Source organism: Harpia harpyja, chromosome 1 (assembly GCF_026419915.1).
Source record: "Harpia harpyja isolate bHarHar1 chromosome 1, bHarHar1 primary haplotype, whole genome shotgun sequence".
NCBI classification, from domain to species: domain Eukaryota; kingdom Metazoa; phylum Chordata; class Aves; order Accipitriformes; family Accipitridae; genus Harpia; species Harpia harpyja.
In genome coordinates, this window is record NC_068940.1 from 47,966,353 (window position 1) to 47,988,828 (window position 22,476).

A 22,476-nucleotide genomic window follows, 5' to 3' on the forward strand; every position below is an offset into this window, starting at 1 on the left:
CATATAAGTAAGAATTTGTTTTGTGTGTGCGTGTGTGTGCTTTGAAAAAAGAGAAAAATGTTAAAAATGACATTTCTAAGGAAAATACTGGACAGCTTTTGCATTCTGCTACCCTTGTGCTCCCTGACCAAAAACTAGGAGGATGGAAAGCAACTGCACCTCCCTGGCTAACAACAATCTTGAGCTCTGTGTGTGCTTACAGAGAGGCACATGGTGCATCAGCTACATGGAGAATGGAGCGGAGGCATGAAGCATGCAGGTTTGGTAACACAGAATGGACACGTGGCTCTTTATGAGTTAATAAAACTGGTAACATAGCATCTTGAGGCAATGGTAATTACATCAGAAGCGGAGAACTGTTACTGATGGAGGTGATGACTGATGAGGACAAAACTGCATAAATATTAAAGCGTCCAAGGAATTGTTTTGAAAACATAGAACTTCATAAATAAATGGGCATAAATACTGTGTCACTGCCTGGCAAAAAGAAGTGCCAAATGCAGGGTAAGCTTTATCTTGATGTTGGTTGTATCAACATACTTCAATGGTGAAATATGAGCTTTCCTTAAGAAGATAAAGTGTGTCCACAAAAACCGACATCAAAATAAGCTATTTAAGTTTAGACAACTGCCAGACATTTTACACGGCTTGTTTAAAGGGTGCTTTACAGGCCTCATTTGGAATGTGCAGTGTGACTGTTGTTGGAAAGAGGATGTGATTTTTAATCACAAATCTGGTTATCTTTAAATAGCTGCCCGAGTTGCTAACTTTTTTCACTGGTTAGGTCATCGAGCAGCAGCCATTTCCTAGCAATACATCAATATTATACAAGAGCGTTTTTGAAAGCACTTTAAAAACATTTGATTTGGCTGCATCTCTTCTGTTGCTGAGGTTATACAGCTGCGTGGCGGATGCAGAAAGAATGGGGAGCTGGGCCTGTGAGCCGTTGTCTCCCAGCTGCGATGCTCAGGCATTTATCACTATACCACCTTCCCTGGTTTTGGCGGTTTCTTTTCGCAAGCAGTCCACCCGAGTGTGGGTTGTTCTTGTTTAACAATTTATCAATAACAAAATCTTATCACTGATGTTTCTTAAATAAATTATATTCCTAGGTGTGCCTGCATTTCCAACCAGCTGCCCCAAACCTGCTGCCATAAAATTCACTGCTTTTCAAAAATATTGTATTATTTGACTTCATCCTGCTCGGGGTTTGGTGCTTCATGTGCAGATACTTAGCTTTTCCGCACTTCTTCACTGAAACCAGTTAGAGTAACAGAGAAAAAATCTCGGTTCCTCCTCACCGGCGTGTGCAAGATCCGGGAGAGAGGAAAAGCGGATAGCTGGCCTACTGGGATGGCGATCCCTCTTGGATGCTGGTGTCCTACTGGGTGCTCGTCAGGTCATTTTTTTCTGGGTCATTTGCAAAGTTTCCCTGACGGGGTGTTGCAAATACCTGTGGCAGCACTGGTGCGTGTCAAGCAGTAGATGCCGAGACAAACTGGTATGTATCTTTGGAGTTTTGATCTAAACCGTAACATTTTAAATCTACAAACATTCGCAGCCCTGCACGGAGTACGTGCACCGCGGTGCCAGCGCAATAGCAAAAAGCCCTGATGCTGGGCTCAATGGTCGCGCCTTCGCTCCATCCCAGGGCCGCCAGCACAGCTCCCGACAGCTAGCCCTCATCTGCGGGAGGGGGAGGGAAGGAACGGCCGGGGGGCGGCCCGGGGACGGCGCCACGTCGCGCCGCCGTCCCCACCCCCCGCCAGCCCGGGGAGGCGAGGACGGGCGGGACGGCGGTGGTGCCCGCGCTGCTCCGCTCCGCTCCCGAACGGCGCAGCCCCGCCGCGGGGGTGGGGGGAACCGGCGCCGAGGTTGCTCCTCCCCCCTCCCAGGGTGGGAGCGCTTCATCCGCGTTTGCAAGTTTGCAGCGGCGGGAGGAGGAGCGGGCGGGCGGCCTCCCCTCCCCTCCCCTCCCCGCCTAGTGCACCCTGCGGGTGCCCCGCTCGCAGCCCTCCATGGCGGGGCCGGCGGCCGTCCGGCGGCGGGGTCCCGGCTGCGGGGCCCTGCTGCTGCTGCCGGCGCTGCTGGTGAGCTGGGCGGCGTGCCAGGCGCCGCCGGTGCCCGCCGCCGAGCCCCCCTGGGACGGCGCCGATGTCCGCCTCGAGCGGCGCTTTGTGCCCCAGAGCTGCCCGCGGGCCGTGCGGCCCGGAGACTTCGTGCGCTACCACTACCTCGGCTCCTTCCCCGACGGCACCCGTTTCGACTCCAGGTTTGGCTTACGCCCGCCTCGGGGCTTGGCGTGCGGTGTGTGTCCTGTCCCGTCCCCCGCCCTGGGGCGCAGCCCCCTCGGGTTTGGCTCGTCGGAGGGTGCTCTTTGGGGAGAAGAGAGGAGGGGAGCGAGCGGTGCTGTCCCTGTGAGGGTGTTTTGGGGACGTCCGGAGGTGGTGGGGCTGGGTGGAGGCCGCGGTCGAGGTTCGGTTCAGCTCCCGCTGCTCTTCTCAGCTGCGTCCTGCTGTGGCCTGTGAGCCCTTTTTGGGGTGACCGGGGGGAAGCAGGTCTGTGGCGAGCTGGGCAGTGGCGAGCAAGCCCAATTTGCAATACAAGCGAGAACGCAGGACATATAGGCCACCGTGGGAAGATGCCTTTGAAATGTGGAAGGGCAAAGAGCTGGGGTGTGACTGCTGGGGACTGGGGGCGAGACCTCTGCGGTGCCTGGGTCCAGTTCACAGTAGTTGGCATGCCCTGACGAATGCCCACCATGTTCTTCCAGCTGCTTCTTAAGGCACTGACTGGGAGCTTTCTGCTCCGAGAGAAGACCGTAAGGATATTCGGTTAGCCTGGTAAACAGAAGTGTATATGGTATGGCAGTCTCTCTCAGTATTTAGTGATTTCCTGCCCGTTTCTTTCTGTATGTTTCCTGTGTCTTCTCCAGTCTCAAACCTACTTGAACGCAAACATTTCCGAATCACTATCTTTGCCAGAAATATAAGAATTATCAGGCTCTGCTTACATAGAATTTTTTGGATAAGTTACCCTTGAATAAATGTGACCTATGTACAGTGAAGTGCCTGGCCGCTTTCCTGCTGTTATTTTGGGATCAGGAAGCCTAAATAGTGGGATCAGGAGATTGTGAAGGATGCTGATGCTGCTGACAGCCTATTTGTTTTTACTTGCTTTGTTTGTTGCCGCTGATCAAAGTATTACTCAGAAAGAAAAACCAAAATGTATTTTCAGTAATCCTGGTAATCTTCCTTGTGCTTCAAGGAAAATCTACAGCCTTGGGGAAGTAACTGTCCTTCAAAGTAAGCTCAGCTTTTCCTCTGAGACTTCAGTGTGCTGGTAGTGCTGCTTTACCAGCACTACTTCTTCCCCGGGTAAAGTGTGGAACACGGTAGCTGACAGTTCAGCGGGGGTTAGTGCAGTTTCAGTGAAAAGGCACAGCAAGGACATTGAATTCATTGGCAACTGATGGTCTCGGAAAATAAGTCTTAGCTGCAGATGTGAGGACACACAAAGGCAGCATCCTTATGGCTCATTTTACAAATATGCGACAATTGGAAAACCAGCCCTGTGTTCAGAAATGCGTTTCTGATTTGTGTAGGTACATACTGAGGCTTACTTGTACTCTGAGTTGTACCAGCAAATTTCTGCACTGAGGCAGGGCACCTGGAGGGGCTTCCCAGGTGCTGGCTCTCATTTAATTCCAAGTTCCTTGTCATTTGGCTCTGAATTGTTCAGGGCAGGAAGAGGCTGTGCAGAACCGTACAGCAGTTATCTCTGTGTCCTCTAAATGTCGGTAAATAAATAGTAATGATGATAGTCTAATCTAACTTGAGTATTTGTATGGCCACCTTCATTTCAGAAGGGTGCAAAAAGCCAGGTTTGTTGAGCTCGTGATTTTTTTTTTTCTGGATGGCGGTTTATGTTGACATACATTTTTGTTATTCACTAACTATGGTCTTTTTTCAAGATTGATGACAGTGATCTATCATGTTAAGACAATGGAAAATTAGGAGAGTTTTATTTTCTGTAGGTTAATGGAAGAAATATTTTGGAGTATTTGTCATAAAATCTTTAGTGTTCCTTGTGTACAAGTTAAAGATATTTGGTCAATTGTACTAAAATTAGCCTGTTAGCCCATTTTTCTATCTGTCAGAGTTGCTACTTGTTCTTTCTTTTTTTTTTTTTTAAGTTTATGAAAGTGCTTACCAGCATCAGTTTAGTCAAACACTACCATAAAATTGGTCTAGAAAATACTCCAGGTGTTGAACTAAGGGCAGTTTTACTTTGTTTCTTCTCCAGCTGCTGAAAATGTTCTTGATGTTTAAAATTATTTTTCTGTATTTCACAGTAGAAGGTGGTAATACTGCTGCTCTTGTTAACAGGCTGTTGGCAAAGTCTTAGTAATCATGACTGTGTCACATGTAACGTGCCTGTTTATTCTTTTTGTTTTTTCCCTATCAGTATTTGCATTTTTATTTCTATGGCCATAAAATGATTTGCATTTTTAAGTCTGCATTTAATTGCCTAGTCATTTGCTGTTAATTTGGTAAATTCCACTAATAGAAACTAATTTTGCGTAGTTTTAAGGAACCTGCAAAGTCAGTCCTGCAAAGCTGCACGATCTCTTCATTGCTGTGTTACGTTCTTTGCTTAGCATCAATGTTTTCTTAATTGTAGGTTTATTTTTGGCCAAAAAAAAAAAAGCTCTTCTGTTTTAAGTCTATCCCAGATGTATTGCCAAGCTTTCTCAATTGCTACAAAATACCATTTTGGGGCATTTCTTAGAACCATTTATGTTATTAGTCTTAACATCTTAATTATGGGTTTGTGTGTATAATAGAATTTGTCAGGAGCTAATTTAAATATTTTCCATCCTTGCCTGAGAGTGGGAATATTTGTGCAACCGAAAGTGAATGCTCTGTATAGAGAGTTGTCTATTTTAAGGGAAATGTTTGCCAGAAAAAAAAAATGATGGAGCAGAGAGATCACTCAGTAAAATATTTGAGGGATTGGAAGCACTGGGACTGTTAGGAGGCTCGGTGTGTTGTGGAAGTGACGTGTATAGTCTTTGAAGGAAAGTTTGACATCATTTCCCTAGCAATATCTAGCTACTGGCTGTTTTCCAGAATATTTTAGCAGGCAAAGAGGCACAAGCCTTTTTTTTTTTTTTTTTAATTATTTTTTCCAGTGCTGCCTTTTATCTGGGGGAAAAAAAAAAGTTCCTTTAAATTATAAAAGGAATTTGAGAGAATAGAAGCAGTAAAAGCTTAAGAATAAGCATGAAGCTTTTGAAATGCTTCCTGCTGCATGTTTATATGTTGATGAAAAAAATTAAATAACAGCAGTAATTCAGGCACAGGAAAGAGGGGTCATTGTGTGTATTTAAGGTAGTCAAACTAATCACGTGAGCTAATGCTGGTGTTCTCCTGTGGTAATGCTGCTGCTGTCCATGCTCTCTGGAAACTAAATCATTTGAGCATCATTTCTTTTACCTTTCAAATTTTCATGTATTATCACAGTGGAAGATCATTTAGCTGGGTATCTTGATTCCTCATCTGGCAAACTCGCTTTTTAAAGCACATCTCTATTTTTTGCTATTCAAGTCTTAATGACATGAGAGCTGGGAATGTGGAGGAGAAAATAAGTAACCAACTGGAGAAAATAAATAATCAACTGGCAAATCTCACAACTATTACTCGAAAAGGCATCTTTTTCGCTTTCCTCTTCTCCCACAGAGAATCCCCAACCATGATGTCTCACATTGTAAAGCTTGTTGATCTTGCCTAATATTTTTGTGGTGTTGCTCACCAAAATCAATATGCTGAGCTTCTACTGTGGGAACAGTCATCCTTTCATATATTGTAATAGTGTTTAATTTTTCTTTCTCAGCCGTAATTTTCCAGTGCTGCTTATACTATTTGTGTGTAAATTAGCCATTTGTAGTTATGGGCTTTGGGTGCCTGCAGTATATGTTGCATATAGCTAGAATGCATTTCAGATAGACAGTCAGCAGTGAACAGGAGAGCTGGGCTGAAGTCTCAGAAATGTTTAGATTTGCCACTTCTCTTAGCAGCTGTCTTGCCATAAAGTTATGCTGACAGGGCAAGTGGGAGACAAAGTACAGTTAAGCTCTCAAAAAAATAGTGGAATGATGGGTAAATGAACCGCTAACACCTTTGCTCACTTTTCCCTCTTTAGCTATGACAGGGGATCCACGTTCAACGTGTTTGTGGGAAAAGGTCAACTTATTGCTGGGATGGACAAAGCTCTGGTTGGCATGTGCGTGAATGAGCGGCGGTTCGTGAAAATTCCCCCAAAGCTTGCCTACAGCAGTGAAGGCGTCCGTAAGTGCAGCACCGGGCCAGTGAATAGCTGTTTGTGCAAGTGATTCAGCCGAGCAGATAGAAAATGGAGTCACAGAAGAGAAGGGTAGAAGTTGCAAGTAGTGAATTTCAGAGAGATTCTGCCCTGCTCAGGGGTGTTTGTTAAGCCTATAGCCTAGCTAATTGCTCCAGGCTCCTTCTGGGTGCACCAAAGGAAGAGCTGTTGACTGTAGAGAGCCTTCAGCAAACGAACCTTGCTCCTAAAGTTAACTACTTATTTATACCTACCTCGCTGTTAAATAGTTATTGTGTTTTGGCCTTGCAGTGCTGCACAAGGTCTTGCCAGTGCCAAAAGCAGCTTTGCTCTGCAGACTCAGAGGCAACAAATGCTAAATCAAGAGCAGTTTGCCTGATGGACATACTTGATAACAGGTCATGTTGCCAGATTCTCCCCCTTCTTATGTAGCTGCAACAGTGACAAGGGGACAGGGGGATATAAGCACAAAAAGGATTAAGTTGTACATCGTGGATTTTATTTAGGGAATCTGTAGATTGGTTCCCTTTTTGCTGATGTCCTGTAGAAAAAGGAAAATAAAACTGGGTGTGTTGTTCTGGTTTTGCAGCTGGTGTGATACCCCCCAATGCTGTCCTCCATTTCGATGTGCTTCTGATCGATCTCTGGAACTTGGAGGACGAAGTGCAGGTTCAGACTTACTTCAAACCTGAGAAGTGTCCTCGGACAGTTCAGGTGTCTGACTTTGTACGATACCATTACAATGGAACGTTCTTAGATGGGACCCTGTTTGATTCAAGGTACGCAGCTGGGTTGTGTGTCTTTTTGTCTTTTAATAGGTATCTGATGTCACCTTAAACCATCACTTCGCTCTTCATGGGTATAACAATTAATGCTAATTGCCCAGAAAGACAAGAAACGAAAGCTAGCATCATAAAAGTGTCAGTAATTTATTCAGAGTTTATGGGACAGCAGTACTGACTCAAACCAATAAAACAGTATATTATTTTTATGTCAGCATTACCAGCCTGGCTCCTCTTTTTTAAAATTTTATTCCCTGTATCTATATTACTATTTATTGCAGTCAGCTAGTAGTTTTTATAACCACTGCAGCATAGCTATTCAAGTTAGATACAAGCTTTATAAACTAAGCAGAGTTTGTGATGAAATTGAGCTACTAACATTTTCACACTGAGATTTTACGTTTACAGCATGTGTACTTTGTTAAAGTTCTGTGGAAAATGATGCTTTAATAACAGCTGCCATTATGTTTGTGAGCCACTTTTCAGAACCTCTGTTAGGTTCCTGAAATAGCTAAGCACTCTGGAAAACATCACCCAGCCAGCCCTTGGTAAATCAAGGAGCAATATTTTTGGAGCAGCAGGTTGTGAGTTATATTGTGTATAGCATGTGGCTTTTAAAGATTAATATTGTTCTTTCCTGTGCCTGTCTGACATTTGGTTGTGGGGTTTTTTTGGTTGTGTTGTTTTTGTTTTTTTTTTTTGTTCATTTTTAGCCATAATCGGATGCGAACTTATGATACCTATGTGGGAATTGGATGGCTGATTCCTGGTATGGACCAGGGTCTCTTGGGAATGTGCATAGGAGAGAAGCGCATTATCACAATACCACCTTTCCTGGCATATGGAGAAGAAGGAGATGGTAAAAGGTTTTTTTTTGTTTTTTTTTTTAATCCATGTCAACCATATTTTAAAACAAACTTGCACTTTGTGTATTTTAAATTTATGGACAGCATTATTAGCCATTTCAGACAGATGGAACAAAGTAATGGAAAGAGAGGTTCAAAATGTATTATGTACAGGATTGGACTGATTAGAAAGTACAAGATTTAAAAAAAAATTTAAACAGTAAATTGCTTAACAGACATATTGTTGAAACAATTAAAATTTCAGTATAAAAAGATTACATTTCATTCACAGAATATAATCTGTGATTAATATCTAGTGGCTACAAAAACTTGAGGTCTGGTGACTGCATAATTGTTTCAATGACTGCCACAGAGAGCAAAAAACTTTTGAAAAAAGAAAATACGTATTTTTAGTTCCAGTTTTGTTTTGTTTTGTTTTGTTTTGTTTTGTTTTTTGCAACCAATGCTCTAGTAATAACTACAAGGTAGATTAATTGTCCTATGAGACTGTATGCAGCCTGTGGGTCATACATAGAGGTCTTCGTATTAAATGAGGGGGCAGTTAGGTATAGTTTGGGACTCTTCCTTAAATTCTTTCTCTGCTCTAGTGTTTAAGGATGTGTCTGTGGTGTACAAGGTTTCATACCCCTTCCATGACTTCATTACCATTAACTGTGATAGCCATCTCCATGGATAACAAAACTTTGTGGAGTTATGTTTTAAAATTTTGCCAGGATCTTGAGCTCAATGGTTCTCAGTCAAAGCAACCCACACTATAATTTGTGTATTGGTGGAAAAGTACATTTTCACTGAGATACTCAATTTACCCTTCTTCAACTTCCATCATGTGGTCTCCTGTTTTGATACTAACAGGATGGGAAGAGTGGATGTACCAAATTTGTATTCTAATGGTTATTTTATGCACTTTCATGAAGGGTGTTGGAAATACTGGTAGACTAAACCATGCAGCTCAGATGGAGCTGGTGTATGTTGACTAGGATGGGTGTTGCTGAAGATGCTGATGTTTCCAGTGAGGCAGTGCCATCGCAATAGGAACAGGATGAAGTACTTGAGTTGGAGAATTGAGTGACAAACCCACACATGAAACAAAAAATGACTGACTAGAAGCAGATTACACTAATTTATTTTGGGAGGAGAGGTGCTTGATATCCGGCAGTGGGTTACTTTTCTTCAAGAAACATGTTTAAGCTCCTTCTAGAACACCTGCAATTTCTTACCAATTTTCTACTCTAACGCTTTTGTAGGCAAGGACATCCCTGGCCAAGCTTCCCTTGTCTTTGATGTGGTTTTGCTAGATCTCCATAACCCCAAAGATGGTATTGCTATTGAGAACCAGCATGTGCCTGAATCTTGTGAGCGGAGAAGCCAGACAGGAGACTTTCTCCGATACCATTACAATGGCACACTTTTGGATGGCACATTGTTTGATTCCAGGTAACCAAACTGTTCAGCCCTACAGATCCCATTTCCAGTTTGACTCGTCTGTCTTGTCCATAATATACCCAAATACAATTCTTTGCTTTTCCTTCCTTTTTGAAATTTTTGAGTGGAGTTGGAGTCTTCTCTTCTTAAAAAAACTCATAGAAAACTTTTCAATATGGGAAGGGAGACGAAGACCTATTTTGTATTATGACAGTATCACAGACGCCATCTAGGGGTTGTGATCCACCTGGTGAAGCTATGGGTGCTTTAGATACTTGTGCCTGAAGACTCTTTGCCCCGTAGAGTTTAGCTGCCAAATAGGTAATACTACTGAAGAGAGAGAAGATAAATACGATTCCCATTTTATGTCCTGAGAATTGTGAGTCAGTGTGCTAGTGGCTAGTTTGAGGTTAATCTCAAGACATTTGTACTTGAAAACTGTTTGCATTTTGAAGGCTAATGTCTTTCAAGACTGAATTCAGCAACAGGGTTTCTGTGATAAAGGAAGAGGAATTGCTGTCACATGAAATTCAAAGCTCTCTGGGCACATGAGCTTCACCTGCAGAACTATAGGATGAATAATACCCTCGTAGCTTCCTGTCACTTTTGTTTGCTCTTTAATGAGCAGTACTTTACTTTCCCACTCCAGCTTTCAGAACAGCTAGCACAAGTAGCTAAAAAGAGTTGAAAATGAGCCACTGTAAAACATGTTACAAAATAATAAACTCATGGAAAAATGTTTAGTACTACTACAGCTGCTGCAAGCTGAAGATCAGTTTGCAAACAAAAGCTGCCTAGTATGCCATGTGTGCTGCTTCCCGTGAGGAGGAGTCAAGGAATTGTATCTCCTGTAATTGAATTGAGGTGTGGTAAGGTTCAGAATCAGTCTTGACCTCCCCATTCTGCTGCCCAGCTTGGTGGGAGGATAGAAAGCAGGAGACCTGCATCAGCAGCCATCACTGTATATCTTAATTTACAGCTCATGAAAACTTGTAAGTTAAGAACTTAAGGCTTATCCACAGTGCACCTGCCCAGAATCTCTCTTTTTTTGAGATGTAAATGAGCATTGTCTGTAGTAATTAAACAACTTTTGAAAATGGTTGTAGTGTTTATATTAGGGTTGTTGTCAATAAATAGTAATAAGTGCTTTGTAGACAGTAGCCTCTACATCATTCTAAGTGCTGACAGTTATTAGAGGGCTTATTCGTTAGAGTGTCATATCCTGGCTTCCTGCAGAATTTACAAGAAAGGCCAATATCTAACAAGTATCTATGAAGAAATAGAGCAGCTAACAATAGTTATTGAAAGCCTTGGAGTTCTCCAGGAGAAAATTTCTCACTAGTACAGGGAGCATGCCAAAAGCACTGCAAATGGCTGGGATCGAGAACTCTAATAATCTTTTCCTTCATTTTTTTCCCCTGCAATATTCAGCTGCAGAACTGCCCCTGGGCAGCTCAGCCAGGGCTGTCTGGACTTAGAGCAGTTGAATAAACATCTGAATTACATCAGGGTCTGCACTGGTCTTGCTCTTTCCCAGAGTTACCTCGTAAAGATGAATTAAAACCTTTCTGCCTTCCCTTCCTTGGGTTGTGCCTTCGTGTAGCGTGCCCTGTAGAAACACAGAAGATAGACACATCCTTGTAATAAACATCATTTGTTGTTGTATGCTTGTTCTATTCTCTTGTTAGGTGTTGAAGCAGATCCTTCAACCTATGTATAAGTGATTACATAGTTTGGAAGGGAGGGATAGTATTGATACTGTTTTGTTGTCATGACTCATTTTAATGCTGTACATCCCAGGAGAACCTATTTATCCCACCTCTTCCTTATAGTAGTTGAACTACATAGCTGTGGTTGCAAAATGAGACAGTCTGAAGGGTGTCTCATGAAAATGAACATAAACTATATCTAGTTGATAAGCACTTATTAAAGTAGCATCAGGGCAGGGGAAAATTTAAAGGAGGAACCTGATTTTTTTCAGTTACTTATCAAAACATGTTTTCTGTTTCGTCTAAAATACATTAATAAGTGAGATTTTCTTTCAAGATACAGGAGAAACATATTTGCAAATAAGCTGTTCCCTAGCCAGGGTCCCAGTACTGGTTAATAAATGATGCATGCATCACTGACTGATGAAACTTGGTGGCCTAGATTCATTGAACATGGTGATTGCATTGTGCCTCTCTGGTGCTAGTTAATGACTGTGTGCTTGACCTTAACTGGTTTAAGAATTGTGTTGCAGACCTATTGCGAGATTCTGTGTTTTCTTGAGTACACCTGATACTGCTAAAATGCAAATACTTTCCATAGCTATTCACGAAATCGTACATATGACACCTATGTTGGGAAAGGTTATGTGATTGCTGGAATGGATGAAGGTTTGCTAGGTGTGTGCACTGGTGAAAAAAGAAGAATAATAATCCCCCCTCATCTTGGGTATGGAGAAGAAGGAAGAGGTGAGCTTGACTTTTCATTCAATGTGCCGTAATTAATGATGTTTCCTTTATTGTTTAGTGCCTCTGTGTGTAGTTCCTTTTTTTTTTTGGCATTTGAAAGGCTTTTTCATTATTCTTTTCATTATTTTATGGGCATGCAACTGACAGGATTACACCCAGAATTTGCAAAATTATTTTAATTAGCTAAAGGGGTAGGACAATAATAATGCAGAGCAATCTCACATGTAATTGGTGACCTGAAATTATTTGGATAATTAGTGTTTCAGGCAGACTGGTGCTTGGATGCCAGGAGCTCTGCAGTGTGAAATCTTCCTCCCTGTGTGTCTTAACAAGCTCTTTTTGCTAAAGGAATTGATCATGTTAAGTTTTCTTCCCCATTCCTTCCACAGCCACAGGTTTTGTGGACTCTTAAGCCACCTCTGTAAACGGTGGATGCATGTAACAGCAAAGTGTCTGTGTATGTATAACATAGAATTAACATTCCTTTGGGAAAACTCATTAGTACCTAAAAAGATTGCTGTGAGAGGTCTAATAGGATAACCCTTCTAGCCGATCACAGTTTTATGGCTGGTGTTTCAAGAGGTACCTCCTGGGATGTTATTTGGAAAATGTGACTTGGAAGAAAAGCCTCTCCTCTGGGAATGCAAATTCTATGCTGTTTATTTGGGTATTAGATTCCTCTACCAGCAAACCCCATTCCTGGGTCTGGATGTGTCTGTCAGTCCTGGTAATGCAATTGCACATTATCCTGGGAAGCGTGGGAAGAAGTTGCTTGCTGTCAGGACATTTTAAGGAAATGTTACCTTGTAGACATAATGGCATTCCTTGAAGCACGAGAAGTCCTACAAGAATCTTGATGATCAATAATGAGTTGGTACATGAAACACAAATAAGTTATTTAGGGTGGTCCCAGGCAATACATGGTTACTGCTTCATTTCTGCATAATTTTCAAATTCAGAATATTGGAAATTTTTTCCTTCTCTGTTGAAGTGGGTGTGTGTTTAGTGCTTTTCCACTGATTCTCTTTCCTACGTGGGATGCAGCTTGCATCTGTTGCATACAGAGGAGGTGTAATCTTTTAATTCTGAGTGAGAAGAGTAAAATGACTTAGTAGCAGATACAGTGGGAATACATATTCCTACAGGGTGCAGTACCTGGTCATCATAAGCCTGTTTTGATACCATTTCTTTCTCTACTTGCCTAATTTGCTTCCTATTTAGGAAAGATTCCAGGATCTGCAGTGCTTGTCTTTGACATCCACGTGGTTGACTTCCACAACCCCTCAGATTCGGTCGGCATTACTGTTAACTACAAACCTTCCAACTGCACTGTACTGAGTAAGAAGGGAGATTACTTGAAGTATCACTACAATGCTTCGCTCCAGGATGGTACTTTGCTGGACTCGACGTAAGTGTATCACCTGGTAAAGAAAATATCTCTAGCAGCTGTCAAAGCAGAATGAATTGCCTGCAAAGTGGGCTGGCAGGGAATAAAGAATTTTTAAGTACAAAATTGAGTATTTATGTAAAATGTATTTTTATGTCTGCCTGCCTAAGATACATAGGAGAAGGAAAAGAGAAAGAAAATCTATCATAGCATAATGAGAGACCTGGGAACAAAGAGGATGTAGGAATGTGCTGGAGAAGAACATAAACACTACAGGTGGAGTGACAAAACAGGTTGTCTGTGTGGCAGTCTGTTTAAGTGGGCTAATTCAGGTGTCTGGGCCAGTCATACTAGAATGACACAGGGCTCGGCATGAATGAATTGTCCAAGTTTATTCAGTTTCTTGGGTAGGATTTGCGCTCTGTGCTGATTCAGTGCTCCTGAGAGAGGTCTGGTAGGGCTACTTTGTGTAGTCTTGTTAAAGCTGTCTTGAGTGTGGTTTATAGTAAATGGTCACCCGTCATATCTGTACCACACATGGGTGCTAGTTTTCCTGTATTGTAGTGTTGCGGTGTCATCATGGAGAAACTATCAGAGGGCTTGATCATGACTGTGATGATAATGTTCCTTTTCCTCCTTCCTGTTGACAGTAGGTTTATGAGGGAAGCCAGAGATCGCTCCTGTCTGTCTCGTATAGAACTAAAGTGAGCCCATCGCATTGTTTGCTGCAGCTACAAGAATGCTTCTGCTAGCTTTTTTTATGCCTTCATCGTTTGGATAGTGCAAGTCATCTAAATAATATTTTATGTTATTATATAATATAATTTTATAATTAAGGCAAGTTAGGAAAAGCTATTTTTAAACAGGTTGTAACTAACATAGGAAACTGCTCGTAGTTTTCACGGTGTACATGATAGCTTGCAGACCTGAAAAGCTGGCTTACACTGAAGCACGTGATGTGATGCTGTAGGCAAGTACGAATGCAAGTTACGTGTTCAGATTCAAAACACCTTTTATATGGCAGGAATGCTCAATTCCCATTTTGTAGCAGGAACCAAGGGATGTCAAGACTGTCTTAATCAAAGCAGTTTGTAGAGAATCAAAGATCATGAATCTTGTGCTCCTAGTTTTAAGGCTGACCTCCTGGCCACTGAATTGTTTTCTTTCCAAATAATACTCTGTTATACAAGCACATCCTGCAGTGGTACAGCCAAGCCAAATAACCAAAGAAAGGAGACTGACAGAAGAAAGGGTCCTGCTGTTATGACACATGCCAAGTAAAAAGTCTTAACACTGCACGTTCTGCTTCTAGAATCACAATACATGTTTAACTTCTGGCGTTTTAACTCCTGTTAATTTCTGATTTTAGAAATGAGCCACCAGCAGCAAGGTATAATTCAAAATATAATATGGTTAAATAGCAGCAGTAGTAGTATACTTCCAAGCTGTCTTGGTTAAGTGACTACTACATTACAGCGACTGATTTCATTAAAGGGATGGCTGATCCATGTGAATGCACCCAGATCCTTAGAGGTTGGTAGTTCTGGGACAAATGTACATCTGGAATTTTTATATCTGCTAAAAAGTCCAACTTCATTAGTTAAAAATGTGTGAAAGGCAAAAGTCCTTATTTCAAGATAAAATACTTTGGGGGCTTAATTGGCAGGATTAATGATTTTAATGGGATTTCATTCAAGAAGCCCATAATTTTAGTACTAGAGGATTTGTCAACAGTGAGATGCTTCTGTTTGGTGTTGGCTGTAACTTGCTACCTTGAGAACAACTTCAGGTAACTGCTTGGTAGAACAGAGCACTGGGCACCAAGTTAATTTTTGGCAATGACAGGACACTAATTAGAAGCTGCTATTTCTGTCGTAATTTTGAACAACATAAATTCTCTACTGTCTGTTGAAATTTTTAATTTTTCTTCCCTTCCTCTCCAGACACAGCCTTGGCAAGACCTACAACATAGTTCTGGGATCTGGACAGGTGGTGGTGGGGATGGACATGGGCCTTCAAGACATGTGTGTTGGGGAACGACGAACAGTTGTTATTCCACCACATCTTGGTTATGGAGAAGATGGAGTTGGTAAGCGAGTGAAACCTATTGCACATCCACTTAGCATCTCTTGAGTAACTGAAATGCAAGTGCGCATGTTTTGTTACTTGCTATGCATTAGGTGACATAAGGTGAGTGTCTCTTAGCTGCTTGAATGGGAATTTTTTAGAGGTTTTTCATTTCATTATTTTAGACAACCTCCCCATTCCCCAATGAAATGAACATCCTGTGTTGCGTTTTAAGTCATAGTGTTACTGTGGCCAATAGAAAGACCATCCCAGTAGAGAAGGGAACACATGCCCTCAGTAATGTTGCTTTGTCAAAATGGAAAGCTCCAGGCACTCTGGTGTTGCAGAGGGATGTAAACAGTGTTCTTCGTTATAGGGAATTGGGTACTCATGCTTGGACATGCGACGTGTTGTTCAGGAAACAAAACTGAAGGGGACTGTTCAGCACTAATATGTTAGAAAATTCAAAGAAAACTCGAAATTGAGAAACTACATAAACTGAATGTAAGATGTGAAACAGTGTATTGGTGCCATTGAAACCCTAACACCAATACATTTAAGGCAGTTTGCTCTGTTTTAGAGCATTGAGGCTTACCAATTTTTAATGACAGTGACAACAATAATAAAAAGAACAATACAGAAGTGACAAGAACTTTCATATCCCAGTGTGTGTGGTTGTTACTGGTCTTCTGAGTTAAAAGTCTCGAGGGAAAGGAGTCTATCAGGAGATCACCATGATCAACAAACTCTGGTATGTATGGAAACAGTTGTATAAGTTGCTATGTTCTTTGAATAGCTCCAGAACAGTTTGTATTTTATAAAGGCTGTCTGTCAGGCATCACATGTCAAGCTTAATGGAGGATTAATTTGTGATAAGAGATAAAAAAGCATTTTCACTTGTACTGTCTTCCATGAAAAATTGAGTATTATATATATGCAACATTTTATACTATAAAATTGCATAGTTATATATAATAAATTGAAAATTTCCTCATAACATAAAAAGTCTGCTGTGTTAAATACCTGTCATAGGTATTTGCCATCATTCAAATTACATTCGATATACACGGTCTGAAACATTGCACGGTTGTTAGTGTTTTGGTGTGTACCCAGATATCTGAAGAGATTGCTTGTTTGCTACTGGAGAGAAGTTAGAGGTGACCTCAATTTTCTTATTCAAGGATAAATGAAACTCCTTCCATGGTTTCATTGACGTAACATCCCAAGCTGTTGCAACACTGTTGAGTCTGTCAGGAGCACCTTGATACACAGCGTATTGGCAAGATAAAGGAAAATTGATTCATTCCCGCAGTTTTATAAGTAAAAAAATGGATGCAGTTTTATTATGAAAGCTTCCTTTATGTTTTGATCACCTCTGCTGAAGTGAACAGGAAGATTTGGTAGGCTTGGGATCATGGGGCTTGGGGATCACAGTAGAGAAGTACCTGTTGGAGCAGGAAGAGAAATTTAATTACGGATTAAAAGGAAAAATACCCTTCAATGTAAGTGAGGATAAATACCCCTCTTTGCTGTTTGTCATGACAGAAGGAGAAGTGCCTGGTAGTGCTGTATTAGTTTTCGACATCGAACTGCTAGAGCTGGTGTCTGGCTTGCCTGAAGGGTACATGTTTGTATGGAATGGGGAAGTCTCTCCCAATCTTTTTGAAGAAATAGACCAGAATCATGATGGAGAGGTTCTTCTGGAGGAGGTAAGCTGAAACAATGAAAACACTTGCAGTGGTTTTCTCCTACCACCATCAACGCAGATGTTGAAGAATGAGGTCTTTCCTCCTCCTCCTCTTCTCCTCTTCTTCTTCTGACATGGTGTTTGTTGTCAAGTTAACAAGAAGGCAGTGTGTCAGTTAAAACATGGTTATCTAGCTTTAGAGATAGAACCAAAAAGAAAAAAGAAATATAAGAATGGCCATACTACTTAAGATCACTTACTGTTGTGGTCTCCTTGGTCAACAACAGATACTTAGGGCACAAGTTTAAGAGGCAGAGTTAGTATTCAATGATCCTTTGTTGTATCAGCCTTCTCAGTGTCTGTTAATTAGAAGTTTATGGTGAATTCTTGAGCCAAAGCTGAGCCTTCAGCAGTGCCTCCAGGAACCGGCTAATCACTTCTGGAGTCTGGCAGTGCCTGCGGCTGCTCCTTCCACAGGTGAATTGTGTGCTGTGTGAACAAATCCTTCCCCTTGCTTGCTTTTAAAATCTGCAGTGTGAGAATGTCATTGGGTGCCCTAATTGAAAGCCACTTGCCTTTGCCACATCATCTCTGATAATATAAACCTCTGTGAGGTTTTCCTCTGCGTTTTCTCTTAACTGAGGAGTTCTATTTTTTTATCCTCTTCTTAAGTCTTCTTTGTCACCTTTCTCTGTCGTTCTGTTTTGTGTCCTTCCTCGCCGGAGCAGTGCTGCCTGCAGTGCTCAAGGGGTAGGCTGTGGCCCTGTGGAACAGCATGGGATGCCTTTGAGCATTTTAACAAGCCAATGGGATGAAATAAAAACCTTGTTTTCCCTTTTCCTAGCACTTTTTTCCACCTCTTTATTTTCCTTCCTTCTCCATCTTCTTTCTTGTGTTTACCTCCACTTTTTCCCTTGCAGAGAAGGTAAGTGCTTTTACCAGTCTAGAGAATGAGTGAGGTAGGAAGTGACTGTTGTTATCCACATCCTCCTGGTCACCTAGCGAGGAGGGGAAGGAGAAGCCAAGGAGATATGAGAGGATGCTTGGTGTAAAAGGTGTAAATGAATGTCAGCAGTAGCTCTCATTGCTGAAGCTTATTTAACAAGTAGTGCCAGAGATAACACTAATTGGAAAAACTGTGTTTGATTGTAGACTTTGTTTTTTGGCAAGCTAGCAGTATAACTTCTGTCAGATGTTGTTTAATCACCTTGAATAATTTCATCATACGTATCGGGAAAAAGATTTTTAGGGAAAACTAACCTTGTAACCTTCCCCACCATGGAGTCAAGCAGAAGGCATAATGCCTGAAGTTCCTTTAACAAACGTCATGGTATCCTGATACTTAAAGTCTCATTTCTGTGTTTTGTTCTTTTTTTGTGTGTGTTGTTTCTTGTAAGATGCAGGCGGATGTCTGTTTTACAGCGTGAGCTTCTTGTATTGGCATGCGAAATTAAACCCCCTCGGTCCTTATAGATCTGTTTCTATGTCACTCTCTGTTCAACTCATCTTGTCCCTAAATTATGAAAAAGAACTTTTCTGTTATGGGTCCAGGACCCACTGGAATAAGTGAGGAAATCCCTGCTGAGCTCCACAAAGAGTGATTTAGCCTCATGTGTCAGTCCTAATTAGTCCAATTTAGGTTTTAAGCTTTATAGGATAGTAAGAGTGTACTTTTACATACACTTAATAAGTAGTAGAATGCTGAATAGTCAACAACAAATAAATGCTGCTTTTGTAAATATTCTTCAGTTTTAAATGTCTGTTTCATTGTGAGCTGTTTTCTCCTCCTTTCCTTCCACTTAGTTTTCAGAGTACATTCAAGCTCAAGTCGATTCTGGCAAAGGAAAACTAGCTCCTGGTTTTGATTTTGAAAAGATTGTTAAAAATATGTTCACCAATCAAGACCGGGATGGAAATGGTAAAGTTACCGCTGAAGAATTCAAGTTGAAAGACCAGGAGGCCAAAGAGGAACACGATGAACTGTAAAGATAAGAGAGTTCCGAGCTGACCTGCTGACAGGGCTTTCGGCAAGCATGTTTCTGAAAGGTTAGCACTCGGATAGATAGCCTGTGCCTGCCTGTGCCTGCCTGTGCCTATGTGCTGGTAGGCTGTTAAAATAGGAAGAGATTTTCAGTTGGAATTGTTAGGTATATTTGAAAAAAGTGTGAAGTGCCTCAAGATAGAACATATAAACGGATAAAGAGTGTACTGCCATACACGGTATCATGAACCACGTGGTCTGTTTTTATGCTAAAGATTAGAAGTTCTCATTGAACAATACACAGTCACTTGGATGGATGGATGGCAGGGAGAAAACTTACTGAGTGCTTTTAAAAGAGTTTTAAAAAACCTTCTGTATCCGAAATACTCATGCAGGAGAACAAACCAGAAAATATTCCCCATGAAAATAACCTGTAAAAATTGTCAGCCCTTGAGCCCAGCTCCTTTCAGAAGGCACGAGCACTCTTTCCAGTAATGGAACAAACTCATACAAGTATTTGCCAGCAGGAACTCCGATTTGCAAATTGCAGAACATGCAGATGATAGCAATGCCATTGCAGAATTTCCATAAGCTGTGAATTAAATTAAACAGGCCTAGAATTGTAACTCTGTGTGTGTTGGGTTTTTTCCTTATGAAATAAAAGTTTGCTACCATCTGTATTGTATTTAATTAATAAACTCGACTCTTGCTGGCCTGTTGAAACACTGTTCCCATCAGTGATTCCCAAACCTTTCTAGTTGCAATCTTATAGTTTCGTTAGACTTTAAACATTAGCATTATGGGGTCCAAATACTGTCATAAATGCTGGATACAGTTGATTTTGTGTTGGACTTCTGTCTTCTGTTTTGGGAATTGTTAGACTAAGGAGTAAGTACTTAAAGCTTATGCAGCAGAGCAGTCTGACGTGGCCAACAAACAAAAAGACAGTGATAGAATCAAGAAACAGACCCATCTGTTTGTGTCTGCAAACATTCTGGCCTATCCCTCAATACAAAATCAGGCCTGGGAGTGCTGTTTAGATTATGTGAACTCTTCAGACAATCAGCCATTAGATCTATAAATGTAGCAAGCTGTTTAATATAAAATACACTAAACAGACATGTTTTTCTGGAAGGCTGTATGATCCCCCCTCAGTGTATTACATGTAAAGAGCACAAATATGTATAGTGTGACACTATCAAAGACAAGTAGAAAGGGAGTTTTGTTTCCATTATCTGCTTTGTGTCTAGTTTCTTGCTTTTCCTGATCTATACATGTGGATTCTAAGCTCCCTGAGATGCTCTTTTTAAAAACTGGTATTTCAATCGGATGAAAACCTTCTGTATTGGTTTTTAATGCAGTTGTTATAGAAAGTGCAGTGAAATATTTTTTTTCTAGTTTGATACCATTAAATATTGGATAACTGATCTTTTTGTTAAATAAAACGTTGATCAACTATTACTGTTAAAGTTTCTTTTTTTTCTGGCATTTTAATGGGTTGGGAACTTGAGTTGAAGCAAATACCCTTCACGCAGCTCTCTTCTCTTGCACACAGCAGGCTTATCCCAAGTATGTTCAATGTTGCTATTGATCTTCAGGAAAAATATTTTAAACTAAGATGATTTGGTTCAAAAGGATTGAAAATAATAAACCACAATAAAAGTTGGGTTTTTTTTTTTTTTTTCATACTTCACACAGGTGAAGTCAAGTCATTCTTTGGCTTTAGGAGGAGGTCCCTAAATTACCCATCCTCTGTTGCCATCAGCTGTGACAGTTGGGGGGAGGGTGATGGTTCTCTCAGTTGGGGGCTCCAAGTCTCTCCTTGAATGAAACTGTCTTATGTAAGAAACAACATTTCATTCCCCAGACTAGCGAAAGCTAACTCACTGGCCTTTGTGTCTGGGTTTTGGTGTTTTCACTTCCATCTGTAGCTCAAAAAATGCATGTATTGCACCTAAAATGCTGGAAGTCTGGTCTGGTTTGGGCTTGATGTAAATACTGGCTCTTTATACCAGATGTAAATATTGTGGATATCAGTGAATGGCACTTGCAGTCCAGAGGTTTGTGAGCTGAATGGCTCCTTAGAATCGTTACCATCTTGTGAAAGCAGCTTTCTCGGAAGACTGTTGCACAAAATTTTCCCTTTTGTTTTGTTTGGAAGTAGATTGCTCACTTGTCACTGTGGTTCAAACGCGTTACTTCTGCGTGCTTATGGAGCTGAGATAAGGAGCGGGAAGAAAGTTGTGATTTGAATGCTGGCAGGAGCAGTCCTCAGTGTGGAAACAACTCCTTACTCTGTTCTCATACATACCCCCAAACCCCAAGTCTGTCTTCTGGATATCCAGAATTGTTTTATCTAGGAAAATCTTAGTGAATAGCTCTTCCTGCACAGAGGATCGTTCCAGATGGTTCCCACAAGGTGGTCTGAGGAGTTCCTAGTAAACCAGGACAGCAGAGTTGTCCTTCAGGGCAGATGCAGGACAAAAACAGCACCGTGCACAGAAGTGCAGTCAGTTGGTAATCCTGAAGATCGCCATGCTGGATTTCTTTGGAAGCACACATCAGTGATGGGATAGCAGGTATGACTTTACCAGTGCTTCTGGCTAGGGTAAGTACATCTGAAATTCTCATTCCGTTGCTCTTTAGGCCTTAGCAAACATGGCTTGTGATCCATCTAAATGATGTTTTTCTGTCAAAAGGAAATTTTTGTCGCCCCCTCACCTTATCCCCCCCCCAAATCTGGAGGCTGCCATTTTGGAAATGAAAATGCAGCTTTTGGGGGAAAGCAGAGAATAAATGGAAAAACTTGCTGGAAAATGATTGTATTTATACTGGGCATTTACTTGCCCAGACATAGGCAACAGCGGCCAGGACTACCTGGCTATATTAGACTAAACTGCATAAAATCCAGAATTTCTGATTACTTAGGTAGACCCTGTCAGTTCTTTTCCCTTCTGTTGGCAGCTATCGGCTCCTACCTCAAAGGAAAGCTCGGGGCCACCTTCCCTCTCAGAAAAGGGTTGTACTTATGTTGAATCCTCTACCCATCGCTTCTCACGGCATGTAGCAGCCCTTCAAAAGTGAGGGCAGTCTGCCTGCCAGTTAACCGAACCAGAGCCAGGGGAGCTGGCTGGGAAGTGAAATTGTGCTGGTATGGACTGGAAGAGCTCAGCCAAGCCCCTGCACCCTTAGCTCCAGCAATAAAAAAATCCCTCTATGTCACCATCCTGTTAGAGAGGGCAGCCTGTGGTGGATATGGATATAAGGGAAATATTTTCTACCTGGAAATGTAAAATAATTTTTTTTATGCAGAAAGTATCTATTTAGATACTTTATTCCCTATGTAACTGAGATAAATTATTTAGAAAAATATATGGTAACTCTTTAAGGCTCATTAATAGCGGATGAAAATGGATAGTTTAGCTAACAAGACACTCTCCAGAAATCAGGCTGCTGCTACTCCTG

General features: G+C 41.4%; 1 protein-coding gene across 1 annotated transcript; it reads left to right on the plus strand.

The window, feature by feature from the left end:
* The first annotated feature begins 1,959 nt into the window (after positions 1 to 1,959).
* On the plus strand, positions 1,960 to 20,469 carry FKBP9 (FKBP prolyl isomerase 9). Its single transcript, XM_052792470.1, has 10 exons — positions 1,960 to 2,272; positions 6,205 to 6,350; positions 6,953 to 7,142; positions 7,859 to 8,004; positions 9,256 to 9,445; positions 11,744 to 11,889; positions 13,111 to 13,297; positions 15,220 to 15,365; positions 16,889 to 17,052; positions 18,834 to 20,469. Exons 1-10 carry the CDS (start codon positions 2,019 to 2,021, stop codon positions 19,014 to 19,016), a joined length of 1,752 nt encoding a protein of 583 aa, XP_052648430.1. The 5' UTR covers positions 1,960 to 2,018; the 3' UTR covers positions 19,017 to 20,469.
* Positions 20,470 to 22,476: the final 2,007 nt, after the last annotated feature.